A 14,030-nucleotide genomic window follows, 5' to 3' on the forward strand; every position below is an offset into this window, starting at 1 on the left:
TTCGATCAGCATTTGTGAAATGTTTTACAATTACAATTAGAAGGAGTAAGAAGTGGCAGGCTTGTGGGCCACCCACTGAGAGAGGATGTGGAGAGAACTTTTCTAAATTAGCCACCCAACCGATAGTGGAAATGTGAGATCACAAGTTTCTCAGTATCTGCTTGTGCAGGTTAGAGACTGTGCAGTGTGTTCAATTTGCATCCGTTGACCAAGCGCACCCGCAGATTGCTTGTCAATGGTCCTGCATTGTCTTGGAAGTATGATGGGATCACTAGGACTCCATTCTAGTGAGGGTAGCATGGAATAAATGCTTAGCAAATTTGCAGGATATGTAACTAGGGAGATTGACCAAGATCTTATATATGCCAGTTCATGGCATTGAACATGTTATTGAAAATAATATGTGCCATTGCTGCACCTCCAAAAGGAAGTAGTGGAGTTAGAGACGGTTCAGAGGATGAGCCAGATGTTGGAGCAACTTCTCCAAGAGGAAAGGGTGCAACATTTGGAGAATTTTTAGCAAGAAGATGAATGGCGGGGGGGGGGGGAGACATGACAGAGAGGTACAAAAGTATGTATGATATAGTAAACAAGGATAAGCCATTTTCACCCTCCCAAAATACTAGACTTAGAGGTTACCCAAATGAATTAGAATCCTGGAAAAATCAGGAGAGAGAAATCATTTTTAAAATACAAGGTATAATTAAACTCTGGAATTCTGTACCGGGAGCACTGAGTGGGCCTGCTTCTTAAGGTATCTGCAGGGCTTTGTTGTGGCTAGCCACTGTGCAAACAGACTGCAAAGATGTCATCTGGGGGCAAGGCTTACGGTCTAACCTCAGCAGGCTTGAACACTGGCTGAAACCAACAGGATGATATCCAGCAATAATAAAAGTAAAGTCTTATTTTGGAGAGCTGTCGCGTGTAAGTACAGGATATGGACCTGCTCTCGCTCCCCCCTCCCCTCGTCTCCTCGGCTTGGGGCGAGGGGACAGCGGTGCGGCCGGCCTCTGCCCTGGCCGGAGAGAAGCGCCTCCACCGCGGCTGGCAGTTGAGGGCGCTTTAGGCCGGCAGCCCCAACGGGACAGGACGGGAACCTCCTGGGCAGGCCCTTCCCCGGAGGGACGGGACGTCGCTTCTCCCGGCCGTCTGCCCGCGGGCACCTGTTTCTCTACGGCGACGCCCCGACCTCCGACCGAGGGGTGGCGCTGGAGGGACGACGCAGCAAGCAGCTAGAACAGCCTTCTCCGGAAGGAAGTGGAAGCGGATCGGCGGCGCTAAAGGGGGGCGCGCGTGGGGGCGCCCGGGCGCTTCGGGCCCGGCGTGGAGGATGGTAGGCGGGGACCGCTTTGGGGGCGCACGGGGGGGTGAGCGGCGAGGGGGAGGCGCCCGTTCTCCTGCTGCTCTCCTTCTGCGCAGTCCGCCGAGCTGGAGCTGCGGTCGCGGGAGGAGAAGGACGCCGAGCTAGACAAGCGCATCGAGGCGCTGCGGCGCAAGAACCAGGCGCTCATCCGGCGCTACCAGGTGGGCTCCGGGCGGGGGCGGCGGGGCGGCGGGGCTCGACGGGGCGGCTGAGCGCTTCTCCCTTCGCCCGCACAGGAGATCGAGGAGGACCGGCGCAAGGCCGAGCGGGAGGGCGTCGCCGTGACCGGAGCGCGGAAGGCCCGCTCGGCGGAGGCGGCTGGGCAGCCCGAGAAACGCCGAGTGGAGACGGAGGCCGCCAGGTTCGCGGGGCGAGTCCCGCCGCCGCCCGAGGTGAGACCGGGCGGAAAGAAGGCTGGGGCAGGGAGCCCCGACGCCGCCCGAGCCTCACGCGCCCCTTTTCTCCGCCAGGCCCGGCGGGCGCTCGGGAGGAAGGGCGCCGCCACGGGAGGCCGGGGAGAGTCGCAGCCCGGAGCCCGCCCCCGCGAGCCGAGGCCGGCTGGGCAGGGCCGGGCGCCGATGGAGAGGGCGGCGGGCCGCGGGGCCGAGGCGAGCGAGGCCGGAGGCCGCGGGGCCGAGCGGGCATGGCCGGAGGCGACCGGCGGTCCCAGGTAAGGCGGCGGGGGCAGCTGCGGGGGGCGTGCGGGGGTGTCCGGCGGCGGGGCGCTGGCAGGGCTGTTTCTCCCCCCGCAGGAGTGGGAGGAGCGGCGGCGGCGGAACATCGAGCAAATGAACGAGGAGATGGAGAAGATCGCCGAGTACGAGCGCGGGCAGCGGGTGAGTGGGGTGGCAGGGGGGGCAAGCGGGGCGGGCGGCCACAGGCTTAGCTCAGGCCCCGCTGCTCTCCCCTGGGCAGGACGGCCTGCAAGAGAAGAACCCGGTCCGCAACTTCCTGGATGACCCGCGGCGCAGTGGCACCTTCTCCGAGGCCGGCAGGCGGGAGGGCAGCCGCCGCCACGTCCGGAACTGGGGGGGTGCTGACTTTGATAAGGTCAAGACAGGCCTGGAGCCAGAGAAAGAGCCGCCCTCGCTGGTGCGTTTGAGAATGGGCGTATGTATGTGGGGGAGTCGTTGTGGGGTCCCTGTGAATCCTCCTTTGCGCGCGGGCGCGCACACCTACACACTCACACACCCACACATACAAAAGCTGGGTTTCTCAATGGAAGGTTCTTTGACTGGACCTGGACCACAGGCAGCCTTCTGTGTGTGTGTGTGTGTGTGTGTGTGTGTGTGTGTGTGTGTGTGATTGTATGTGTATAGGAGGGCCCTGTCCTCAGCTGGCCTCTTCTGGCAGGGCCGGGGCAGTGGCCGGCGCAGGGGCCTGAAGACGACCTTGGATATGACACTTTCCATGACTGGCCGCGAACGGGCTGAGTACACTCGGTGGAAGCAGGAACGGGAGCAGATCGACCGGGATCGCTTGGCCCGGCACCGCCAGCCCACTGGGGAGTGGCGCCGAGAATGGGATGCCGAGAAGACAGATCCCGTGTAGGTGCCCTGATCCCACAGGGTGGCTGCAGACCTTTTTTGGGCAGGGGACCAGGAGGGGATCTCTGGAGCAGCTTAGTTGCAGGAGTGGGAGGGTCTCCCTTACCTCTGGCTTCTCATCTCCACAGGCTGAAAGAAGGCAGCGAGCCTCGAGGCTCATCGGTTGACAAGCAGGGTAAGGAGGGGATACGAGCTGTGGGTGCTTCCTCTTTGCCCGAGTGGGGATGGTCCCACAGGGCAGAGAGTGGGCATTTGACAGACATCGCCTCCTTTTGGACCCCTGTTGTAGAGCACTCCAAGTATCCTCCCAAACTGCCCACTTTTGGGGAGTTCGTGGTTGGGCAATCTGGGGACCGACACCGGAAGATTCAAGGCCGTGGGTGCCCCCGAGGGAGTCTTCCCAAGTCCTACAGGTGAACACAGGCTGGGAGGGTGGGAGCTGCAACAGAGGGTCTCTCTGCTGGTCCTGCCCTGGTGCGAGACTCTTGACTCAGCGTTGGCTTGTCTCTGCAGCATGCACGACAACCGGTGGGAAAAGGAGGAAGCAGACCGGACGCTCTCTGCATCTGCAGGGGAGGATAAGGTGGAGGCTACCTCTGTGCTGCAGGTGGGCCCGGAAGCCAGTGTTTCTTACTGTTCCCCAAACCAATCTGGGAGACCCAGGTGGGCCTCTGGGGAGCTCTCCCTTGGGCCAGAGTTGGAGGCCTCTTCCCAAGGCAACTGTGGTCTACGATTGAGTCAAAAATGATTCTTAGATTTCCCCTGTGATCCTTTTCTCTCCCACCTGGGATCCCCCAGACAGAGCCACAAATAACAGCAGTGACAGAAGAGGATGCGGAAGAGGATGAATGGGAGGATGTCAGTGGGGAGGAGGAGGAGGAGGAAGAAGAAGAACCTGAAGCCAACAGTAGCCAGGATTCTTCCTCGGAAGGAGACGGGCCTCATCCCTCCTGCTCCCCCCTGCCCCCGAGGAAGCCTAGACAACAGCTCACCCTTCGGCCTGCTTCACCTCAAGAGGCTGCAGCCATGGAGGGGCTGCCCGTGACCCCCTTGGGGCTAGCAGAGGGATACGAGCCTGTGTCCGACTGGGGGGAAGAGATGGAGATGCGCTCTCCCCGGGCCAGCAGCAACAGCCAAAGCCTCTTGGCTGCGCTCAGGGAGGAACCGCCTGCTGGGACTTCTGGTAAAGGACAGAGTGTCCTGAAGGTGGAGGGCTCCTGGGGCAACCCGGGAGAGGTGGGGCAAGAGGAGGGTGTATTTTACTATGGGATGCTGCTCAGGCTGTTCTTCTCTTCCTGCAGGAGTGGGTTCCCTGGTACCACTGGCAGCGCAGGGATCTCTCCCCATGGACCCCCCAGCAGGAGGGGCAGCTTCTGTTGCACCCAGAGCCCCCGAGGCAGAGATAAAAATGGATGCAGAAATGCCCGAGCCCAAAGAGGTGGCTGGCCAAGCAAGGTGGAAGAAGGGGGTGAGTAGGGATTTTAGCTTAAGGTTTAAAATATACATGCATCATTTTATCATTATTTTGGGGGCATTTTTGCTGCTCTTCACCCTGAAAGGCCACCAGAACAATAAACTTCATAACAGGGCAATTTTTGCTCATCTAAGAGGTTGGAAAGAAGAAAATGAGTAAATGAACCATTTCAGTTCAAAAACTAAAGGTCTCCCCAAAAGTGTTAGGCTGAGTTCGAAGACCCTGCTTAACCAACTTGGCTTGAAACTTAATAGCCCATTTGCAGAATAGGCTCAGCTTGCTTAATTTTAAGTTTTGTGACTTGGCCTGTTGTTCCCATACAGTTGGCTTGGTTAGTTTATGGCGCTGTGTAGTGCACAGGTATCAAAGGCTAGGTAATTTGGTCATCGGCCGGTCGCTTGGTCTCGAGAAGCTCAGGATCCACTTTGACCAGGTCTTTGCCTGTGGTCAGCCACCTTCCAGGGGCTGTTTCGTGCTTGGTGACTTTTTCTCTCCTGCCCACCAGGAGCCTTTGGAGACGGAGGCACCAGAGGCTGCCCCCTGACAGTTCTTTTCCAGAGCTGCTTGGAATGCAGCTGGCAGCCTGCCGAGAACTTGAGCCAGACCATCAGAGCTGCTGGATACAGTTGTGACACACACATGTGTTCTGCATATTTGTGGCACTCTTGAACATTCTCCAGAGTTTGGGTTAAGCCAGCCAGCCACACACCCCAATTCCCCCATCACCCTTTAGTGCTCTTAACACACAAATCATGGACAAGTGGAGCCTGCAGCTCTGCTTCCAAACCTTCTGCAATCTTTCTTGGATGGGAAAAGTAGTGTCCTCCCTCCAGCCCAGTCTTTTGTATAGGAGGGGTGACCTGGGCCCTGGGAGAGAGTGAGGCCCTTCCTGTCACAGGCTTCTCCATTATCATGTACGAAGTAAATAATTTCTTGACAATAAAGCTTGCGTGTGTCTTGTCTTCCTGCCTGTCCCTTGGTCCTCTCAGAAGCACAAGTGGGGAAAGAAGAGAGACCTTGTGGACATGCCTGGGGAACGGAGTGGCTGTGGGTGCAGAGGATCATTGCTGGAGTGGAAGCGACAAAAGCTTGAATCATTTCTTGGAAGGAAGTCTGGCCTGTGCTGGAGAAACCAGCTGCCCTCTGCCAAGGCTGTGACACCATGCTGACCAGCGATAGGGAGCCAAGGAGTGGCTTCTGGATAGTCTCAATTGCAATTCTATCCCTGGTTATTTGGGCCTGCAATAGGCATCCAGCAGTACATGGTGGTGCCTAAAGCTTGACTATCTGGGTTCCCCAGAGTCTCTTGATCCCATGAATCATGGTTGGAATGGGTGCCCTGGTGTCCTTGGTATATTCATTTGTTAATGGCAGGTAGGGAGACTTCCAGCTTCAAGCCCCAGTTTTTTGGGGGAGGGTCCCAGGACATAGTGCTCTTGCCCCTCTATGTTCATAACATGAAATGCCAGATGAGTTCATCCGCTGACTGTGGGTCAGGTATCACCGGTGTAACACCTGAAAGCCATGTATCCACATGTCACTTTGGCCCACAGCAGCAAACAACCTGGCACCTCTATAATGTGCTGTCCAATCCAATTCTTGGGGTTCCTCAACCCATTTGGTTATGGAATGCTTCAGTCTCCCCCCTCGATAGGGTAGCGCAGATAGTACTTCCCATGTAAGGGGATGCCCTTTGGACCGAACTTTTGCTTCAGGCTGTTGGAATGAGCCCATTTCCTGGTCCAGATGAGGTTGGCTGCCACCTTAAAGTTTGATTAGGAAAATGGATGTCTGGGTGGCTTCTAAAAGGTATTCAGGGAATTTCTGCCACCTGTTTGCTTGGACTCTGACATCCAGAGATGGCCTGGGCTCTCAATGAGATTGCCTCTGAGTTCTGGACTTCAGCTTGGTTTCCTGAGGAGCTCAAGGAGATGTGTCAGACCTGCCTCAATCTGATTCCTTAGGAAAGAAAAGCCCTTGACTCTATTTGGTTAAAGCAAAGGGTTCTTTTACTAAAGGGGTTGATTGCATGTAAAGTCAAGCCAGCTCTGAACTTTGGAAAGATTAAAAAAAGGATAGCCCTCAGCCCATCCCTCCCCCCGCTCCCATGACCAGTCCATTTCCAGTCAACTGGAGCTTTCCAAAATGTTTTGAGAATGCTGAGTTGTTTGAGGATTGTCCTCATTTCTGAGGGTGCCTGGCATTAGGATGCTAGTGCAAACTGAATGCGGTTGTTTTGGTCTTTATCACCTGTCATTTCCCCTCTCCCGATTTCCCATCACGTACACACACAGCTTTATTGCCCTTCCGTCCTTTGATGATGGGATGCCTGTGAGGTGCCAAGCTGAACCAGGCAGAGCTGATGAGATGTATGTCTGATGTGATCCAAAGGATCAGGATCATATGTTAAGTTGCAATTCAGATTTATATTGCTGAAGCCTAGCCACAAGAATCTAGTTCTAAATTGGCACCAGAAAAGGGTGAGCGGAATTCAAGAAGGCTTGTACTTGGATCATTTATGGAATTGTAATAACACTAAGCTGATTATGTGCCCCCACCCACCCCTATTTGTTTTCCTACGTGCAACCACTAAACTGGGAGAACCTGGCACAGGTGGGAATAAGCACATTCCCAATAATTACTTCTATAGCTAAAATAAGAAAGCTGCATTAAAACAATAAACTGGACATGAACATAAGTAGCCTTGAAGTGTGGAGGTTGTTGATCGCCTGAATAATGATCCAACTTGCTCATGAGTGCAAATCAAACCACCAGACAGTTTCTTAAAAACGGCAACTCAGATCAAAGCCCACCAAAACACACAATTGAGATCAACAGAAAGGATGGAACAACTAAGTGTCTATGGAGGTTTTCTTATCATCCAGGTCACAGCTCCCTCAAAGCTGCTTTTCAACAGAGAACTGGACTTTAGCAATTTGGACCAAAAGTGAGATGGTGGCTACTAGAAATGCTTGGAACAATGTAAGATTGCTGGTGTTTGGCGAAAGACTACAGTTGCAGTTGTTTTAAAACCAGGTAAAGAGGCCAATCTCCCTAAGAACTACTGCCCAATTTCTCCCTTTTGTCAGACCTACAAAATATCCTCACTGTAGCTGTAGAACCCCTTCTCATACCGCAGCAGGTTGGATTTTGCCCTGAAAAAAGTTGCCTGCATAGATCCTTAATTTAACCCTGTATATTGAAGGTGGATTCCAAAAGGGCAACGTAGTCACAGATCTCATGGCTGCATATGATACCATCGATCTTGGAACTCTGAAGCAAGAAGTTTGTGATATGACTAAAGATTTTAAACTTACAAATATCATTAGGAATCTGCTTCAGAACCACATTTTTTGTGGAGTTCTGGGGAAGGTGAGGTAAATGGAGGAATCAAAGGAATGGCTTATCACAGAGTTGTGTATTGGCTCCCACTCTAATATTGACACCAATGATCGGTTGCTTTCTGTAGGTAATAACAGCAATATGTATGCTTGAGCAATGACTGTACAAGGATAAACATTTGAGAAGGTTCAACCATGTTTTAACTGAAGCCCTTTTAGAGCTAGAGCGATACTAGTTTGCTAACCACTTAAGACCAAATACAGTAAAAACTCAGGTATGTGCCTTCTGTCTTCACAGTAAGCAGGCTGCTAGGAAGCTGCCTGTTGTATGGAAAGGGGTGTTTTTGGAGCATTGCTACAGCCCTAAACATTTAGGGATCATTCTAGATAGGACCCTAACATATAGGCAGATTGTGCTAACACTAAACTGAAGGTCAGTGGGTGAAATAACATCCTCGGAAAATTAACAAGCTCCATCTGGGTTGCCAAACTAGGGGTCCTTAAGACAACATCTCTAGCTCTTTGCTACTTGGCAGGCGAATAGCTCTGCCTGGTCTAATATAAATCAGCACCTGTGAAAGTAGATGTTGCTCTGAATGAAGCTAGCAGACTTATTACCAGATGCCTTAAACCTGCCCTTCTAGATAAGACCTACCATCTAGCCAGGATTGCCCTGCCTGCTGTTTGCAGAGAAGCCGCAGCAAACAGAAAGAGACTCAATCTTGAGACAGAGAACATCAATCTTGAGACAGACAACACCCTCTCTATGGCCTGCAACCAGTTCAGCTGAGACTAAAATCTAGGAAAAGCTTCCTTAGGTCAGCGAAAGACTTCAAAGAATTTAAAAGCAGTGAGGACGGATGGAAAGGTACAAGGAGCCAACACTTGATAGAAGCAACGTAGAAGCTGACATCTGGGTCTGGTAAAAGTGGAAAAGATGGAACTTGTTCATTAACAGACTGTGCACAGGTACAAGAAGAGCCAGAGGCACTCTGAACAAAGGGGGGTTATCTGGTGGCTTCTGCCTTTGTGGATTGTGGTAACATGCAGACAACAACACATATGTACTGTGTACCTGTCCTTTGTGCCCTCAGTGCACACTTGAGGACCTCATGGCAGTGCGACAATACAATGTTGCTAGTTTCTGGGCAGGATCTGTTTAACTTGTACATACTTTAATCTTGTATTTTGTATTTTAAATTTTATGTCGCATATTGTGCATTATCTTCATTGTGATGCTTCTGACATGAATAAGCAAACAGGCCTACCTGAAGCAAATCTAAGCAGAGATGGATTGGTTCGGGCCAGACACTTCTCCCTCTGCAGAAAGCCATAACTTGATGCAAGAAACATCGCAGGATGCTTTGGGCAAGTGCTGGGAGAGAATGCGTATAGTAATGATTCAGAGATGTGTTCCAGCAGGGCGAGATGCTATACATATAGTGGTGCAAGTGGCCTCATGTCAGGAGTCCATACTGGCTTTTCCCCTTAAATTATACCTGATCTGCAGGTAGTCTGCTGCAGCATTTCTGTTCGCATGGCCTGATATCCATAAGGGACGAGCAAATGTACTGAAAGGTAGCTGGGCTTGCAGGAGTTCTCTCTGTTTCCTAGTAATGCTCTGCGCTATTTGTGGAGTGACACCCTTCCACCCTGCCTCCTTGTACCTGTAACATTGGTAGAAAAATAGCTGAGTGAACACTTTGCCCCAATGATAGTCTATGCATTCTGAAGAGACAGGATTACTTTCATGTGCAGCGTTGCATGCTGACATCCCCAGAACATTGCTGGCATTCGTTTATCCAAGAAACTCATCCCCCATTGTAATACCCTGTGATCTTCTGAAAGGGAGGCTGGCAGACAAAGAACTCAGCAGAATGGTAGCTACAAGAAAATGTCCCACTGGGTCAAGGGTGGTGGTGTTTCAAATTAATTAATAGAGGATCCTCTCTTCTTAGGATCTCAGCCTGGCCATATGAAACTTAGTTCCTGGCCACCCTTTGGCAAGGTTGCTTACAAATCCCCCAAGTCCCCAGGCTCCTAAAAATGCAATAGGGCTGGTCTTCTGTGCATCCTAGGAACCTGCATGCTATGCCTTGTGTTGGAATAAGAGGGAAAACCCCACTGACCCTAGAGCGCCCTTCTCTGACTCAGAGCAGCTGGTGTGAAGCTAGAGGCTAGGTGTAAGGTGATGGCCTCAGCAATAGATGGGTGGGTGTTTTCATTCTGCAGCCTGCAGGACACGTGCATAAGCCTGAGCGTCATCAGGGGACAAGGAAGGCATGTGTCTCTCCTGCTTTCCCAGAGCCCTGAAGGTGTCCAGTTATTTAAGGGCCAAGTAGCATTTTTGACCTAACGGAGATCTGTAGGGCCAACATTTGGGAGATGAAGGTACCCAATAAATACCAAAAGGATATCCTATTAATATTTGATTGAATTTGGTGCATCTGGTTAGGGAACACTTTTTAACAATAAAGTCTAACTTCCTCTTTTAGAGTGTCCAAGCCCCTCCTTGCAAAATTGCCATCTTGTCATCTCAAGCAGAGGCTTCACAGCAACAACTTGTTTTCCACCGTAAGTGCAGTTTCTGTCTTTTTTTCCTCACCTGGGACTATGTAGAGGTTTCTTTCAGGCCTTTTCACATTGGATTAATTTCCCTGTTAAACTGTGCATCATTTAAGGATATGTATTTGCTTTGTTTGGTAATCCACACACACTTTTGCATCTCAAGGGATCTTTCCAGTCCTTTGGATACAAATGATTATCAAGAGCCAAGTGGGATTTGTCTGCAGGATTTTTCTTTCCATGTGCTTGAGGGAAATCCCAGGAGGGGGCTCCCTGCTCCCAAAGCCAAGGAGAAGGAGCCACTGCAGAGTGCCCGCTCCATTCCTGGCCAGCAAGGCTTATTTCTGGGCCATCCTGAGCAAAACAGGTCTGGCAGTGGGGAGAACTGCCCCTACTGACCCCAGTAATCTCATCTAGTCTAATGGCAGATTTGGCTATAAATCAGAAAAATTGAGAAGATTTAATGAGTAATGTTTAGTTTTTTAAACCAGGTCAAAAATCTTCTCTTAAAACTATGGCAGGAGCTATCCCAGACATCTTTAGGTGACCCACTCTTCACTCGTCTGTCTGGGATCTTTGTGGGCTTCAAATGTATATAGCCAAGATACCACTGAAAAACAGCGTCCGTTGGCTTTAACATTGGCTGTCAGATTAGGCAATGTATGTGAGGAAAACATCAGCAGATTCATATTTTTAGATTTGCTCACTCTTTCTTGTTGTTCCCTCCCATCCATGACCACAGAACTTTTGACGGAAACTAGATCCTACATACCAAAGTAAGCTGTCCGAAGCCATTTGCAATTGAATGTCTTCTAAATTTAAAGTCAGTTATCCTTTTTCTTAGGATTCCACTGAACATGAAAAATAAGCGATGAGAAAGCACCAGACAAAATAGTCAAGGGATTCACAGCACAAAGTTAGCTTGAAGTGGAGGTGACAGACTGACTCAGATGGAGAACTGCTGTCAGCCAAGACTGTAATTTCACTGGGCCCTGGTAAAGATGGTAGAAGGAGCAATTTGCCAAAGTTTATTTATTAATATTTAAAAGCTCTCCAATAGCTGAAACTCTCTGGACTATTTACAATAAAATGCATTATGGCATTCAGCTTTGTTCGGGTATTTTCCCACGTCATAGTAGTGGTGCTTTTAAAGTAGCAACGTTTCAGCAGAATCTCATCTGCCATCATCAGGCTTTTTTAAAATGCATTAACATGTACAACTGAAATAAATACAGTATATATAGAATAAAATCAAATAAAATGTAGAATGAAAACCACATTCAAATTTGGCAGCAGCATTGTGGTCATTCAAAACCTAAAAAGATGCAAATTAAAAGGCAATTAAAAACCAAGGAAGGAAGAGGGCAACTGTGCTATATTTTGCCTGAAATTCTTATATACGGTAGTTCTGAATTTGTTCTGCCATACAGATCTTGTGAACCACAGTTTGTGAAGGATGGAATATTATTCTGGAACATGTAGTGGCAGGTTTTTAAAAAAATAGTTGGGCTTGCTAGCACGCTTGATGAAGCCAAGATGCGGTGGGAGGGCAGCTGTCTTTGAGGACCAGGATGTTCTACGGAGCCACAATTCAGTGTATTTGCTTGCATGCTGCATCTTTTAGGAACCCCGCAATTCTACTTTGCCGTTCTAGATTTAACATGTTATGTGAACCCTGGGTTTGAAGGATTAAAATATTTACTTTCGTATCCAGCCATTATTTCTAAATATCAGATATGCAGACACAGCCTCTTGCTGTGTCACTGACTTCTTCTCAAACTAGTCCATGCTTTGTAAACCATACATTTTTACTTTAATTATACCTTATCTCAGCTGATCTTGAGGGTTTTTTTTTCCAACCACCAGATGTTTTGAGTATGTGTTTCTCCATCAGCTTTATTTCTCATCTTCCCCATTTGTTCTGGGTTTTACCAACTTTTTATAATCATTTTAGAACTTCTTAGAATAGTTTACCAACAAGTGAGAACTCACCAGAATAGAGAGGTCCAAACTGAGTTTAAAAAAAACAACTGCCTTTTCCTGAAACAGGTGAAGTTGGTCTCCACCTTTTGGGGGGACAACACCCACCTCCTCTCTTTCTTGTTCCTTTACAGAACTCCCCACCACTTGGAGATGGATTACCCTATGGAAGGTCTTCCAAACATTTCTGACTACGATTATTCAAACTTCACAGAGGTACCTCTCAGTGTAGAGAGAAGCTTGAGTCCCATCATCCTGCTGGCCCTTGTCCTCTATGCCCTGGTGTTTCTAGTGGGCACACTGGGCAATGGGGCTGTCATCTGGGTGCTGGGGTTCCAGATGCAGCGCACAGTGAGCTCAGTCTGGTTCCTTAACCTCTCGGTAGCAGATCTTCTCTGCTGCCTGTCTCTGCCTGTTCTGGCTGTGTCCCTCGGCTCCGGTAATCATTGGGTGCTGGGAGATTTTGGCTGCAAGCTCTTGCCCTCTATTGTCATCCTCAACATGTTTGCCAGCATCCTGCTGCTGACCCTGATCAGCATGGATCGATGTGCCCTTGTGGTGAAGCCTGTCTGGTGCCAGAATCACCGTTCGACCCGCTTAGCCTGGAAACTGTGTGGTGCAGCCTGGGCTTTTGCCACCTTCCTCACTCTGCCCTCCTTCGTAACCAGAAAAACACAATACTACGAGTTTCATCACCTGACGCTCTGTGTGGTCGACTATGGCCTCTTTGGTATAAATCACCAAACTGCTGAGGTCTCTGTGGCCACCATACGCTTCCTCACTGGCTTCCTGGTCCCTTCGGTAGCCCTCAGCCTCTTCTACGGGGTGCTGGTTCTGCGTGTGCGCAGTGGTCGCTTCACACGCTCCAATAAGACTCTGAAAATGGTTGTGGTGGTTGTGGTGGTCTTTTTTGTCTGCTGGGCTCCTTATCACGTGATTGGCCTGATTCTGGCCAGTAAGACTCAGAGCAGCCCCCTCTTCCAATCCCTGATCCAGCTGGACCCTCTGACTGTGGCTCTCGCCTGCACCAACAGCTGCATCAACCCCATCATCTATGTCATTGCAGGCCAAGACTTCAAGGCTAAAATCCTGCGCTCGCTGAGTGCTGTGTTGCACAACGTCCTGAATGAGGAACTGTCAACAGCCCCCTCCCAGAGAACAACAGAGGATCAGAGCATAAACACAACCTTGTAAGCCCTTCCCAAGCAAGTCTTTTGTGCTTCTAGCTATACGCCTGCTCCCCTCCGGCTGGAAACGTGTTTACAGCAGCTCTCTCTGGCCATTCTGTACTAGTTTTGCTATGATGCAGTAATTGTAGCTGACTCTCGGATCACTGCTTCCCCCTTATTCCATGATAAAAAGAAATAGGTGAACAGAAATGTACCTAAACTTTCATGTATTGCTTCAGTATGTCTGTGTATATGTGTACAAATATAAAAGGAAATATTACTGATATACTAATCTTTCACTTATTGCAACTTATATGGCCCTTCATTTCTGAGCAGGCTACAACTGCTGATCTCAGAAGACACAAACTAAAAACCAATCCATCTGCTGCACCGCCATTAGGCTACTACTTTTCTGTAATTTGATTCCTTTCATGGACTAAACCAGAATTTATAGAGCAAGTTTGGCCTGATGGTTCAGGCACTAGGCTAGAAAGCGGGAGACCTTGAGTTCAAGTCTTGCCTTAGGCATGAAAGCCAGCTTGGGTGACTTTGGGCCAGTCCCTCTCACTCAGCCCAATCCACCTCACGGGG

At 50.0% G+C, this 14,030-nt stretch overlaps 1 protein-coding gene across 1 annotated transcript; it reads left to right on the forward strand.

The window, feature by feature from the left end:
* The first annotated feature begins 616 nt into the window (after positions 1–616).
* On the forward strand, positions 617–13,725 carry CCDC9 (coiled-coil domain containing 9). Its single transcript, XM_087971293.1, is given in 16 exon segments — positions 617–1,333; positions 1,420–1,524; positions 1,600–1,755; positions 1,834–1,903; positions 1,906–2,069; positions 2,071–2,199; positions 2,279–2,455; positions 2,717–2,910; positions 3,039–3,085; positions 3,200–3,323; positions 3,424–3,517; positions 3,709–4,093; positions 4,212–4,378; positions 10,221–10,299; positions 12,405–12,486; positions 13,337–13,725. Coding segments are annotated over 16 exon segments (1,995 nt in total). The 5' UTR covers positions 617–1,330; the 3' UTR covers positions 13,356–13,725.
* Positions 13,726–14,030: the final 305 nt, after the last annotated feature.

Source organism: Notechis scutatus, chromosome 8, assembly GCF_049901735.1.
Source record: "Notechis scutatus isolate UNSWTSFEM ecotype Mainland chromosome 8, rNotScu1.2, whole genome shotgun sequence".
Lineage (NCBI taxonomy): Eukaryota > Metazoa > Chordata > Lepidosauria > Squamata > Elapidae > Notechis > Notechis scutatus.